The 1,056-nt window shown below is 41.9% G+C and overlaps 1 protein-coding gene across 1 annotated transcript; it reads right to left on the bottom strand.

Moving 5' to 3' along the window:
- Nucleotides 1–35: 35 nt before the first annotated feature.
- LOC101305126 (G-type lectin S-receptor-like serine/threonine-protein kinase SD1-29-like) lies at nucleotides 36–1,012 on the bottom strand (the record flags this gene model as incomplete). The annotated part of the gene is made up of 2 exons (XM_004309313.1): nucleotides 36–81; nucleotides 159–1,012. Coding segments are annotated over 2 exons (892 nt in total), but the record flags the coding sequence as incomplete, so codon positions are not given.
- Nucleotides 1,013–1,056: the final 44 nt, after the last annotated feature.

Here is a 1,056-nt window from a genome sequence, read left to right as displayed (position 1 = left end):
TAGTTCACCTGAATCTGTGTGTGCTAGGACGAAATAAAAGATCTCACCACCCGAGATGAACTCCTAGTATATACAATGAGTCTTAGACCAACAACACCCTATATTAACGATATATGCATAAGCCAGACAAGAACAATTACTCAAGCACTGTGTCTTACAGTCCTCTCTGAAGTCGTTAGATAAAGACGTCAGATATTCATGAAGATCAGGTATTTTGGAGTTCTCCATCTTCCAAAACTCATCTTTCTTCCCCATTGTTGAGACTGATGTATTTGTTTGTCTCTCACAAGACAATTTGGTTTGCCTCACACAACCTCCTGTCCAGTTTCCTTTGCTCCATTCCTCAACTGACTTGGGTTTAAACCCTTTCAAACACTGGCAGACTGGAGGGTCAGAAGCTTTGCAAAACCCAAAAGGTCCACAGGCTCCATAACTTTCGCATGCATTCATTGGTGCAGCAAAATTAAGACCCCAGTTCTCGCCATTTTCCGAGAGCATAAGCTTGAAGATTCCGTCAGAGGATATGTCCATATATGCTAGAGTTTTGTCATATAAACTGTACGAGAAATACCTTGTTCCCTGTCTGACATTATCATCTAGAGTGAATCCACTTAGATACTGAGTACTCATACCAGGTATACCAACAAACTTTGATTTATCCCATGGACCACTTCTCCAGTTGGGAGTTGATCCATTTTTCCAAATGAACAATTGTGTTGGCATCTGCGCTGACAATCCAAACGAGAATACCCCAGTTGATGGATCATTTTGACCTTTCCATGATGTCAACGAATTCCAGTTTCCAGTATTACTATCAAATCCCAGCAACATACTTGGCAGAAGTGAGTCACTAGGATAATCAAAAGTCTGCCACAAATCAGCTCCCATGTCATCTTTGAGAACAAAGGTTCCACTGTCCAAAAGAACTGCAGCCGAACCATTAGTTGACACCGAAACATTGGTTGACCATACAGAACTCTGCTTCCCATCTACAAGATCCAGATTTCCATTGCTGCCGATTCTCAAAGTAGCCAAGGTGTCTTTAACTGCAAGGGG

The sequence above is a fragment of the Fragaria vesca genome, unplaced genomic scaffold (genome assembly GCF_000184155.1).
Source record: "Fragaria vesca subsp. vesca unplaced genomic scaffold, FraVesHawaii_1.0 scf0511405, whole genome shotgun sequence".
Lineage (NCBI taxonomy): Eukaryota > Viridiplantae > Streptophyta > Magnoliopsida > Rosales > Rosaceae > Fragaria > Fragaria vesca.
The sequence above is the reverse complement of the archived record's forward strand: the minus strand, read 5'-3'. Positions and strand labels throughout refer to the sequence as shown.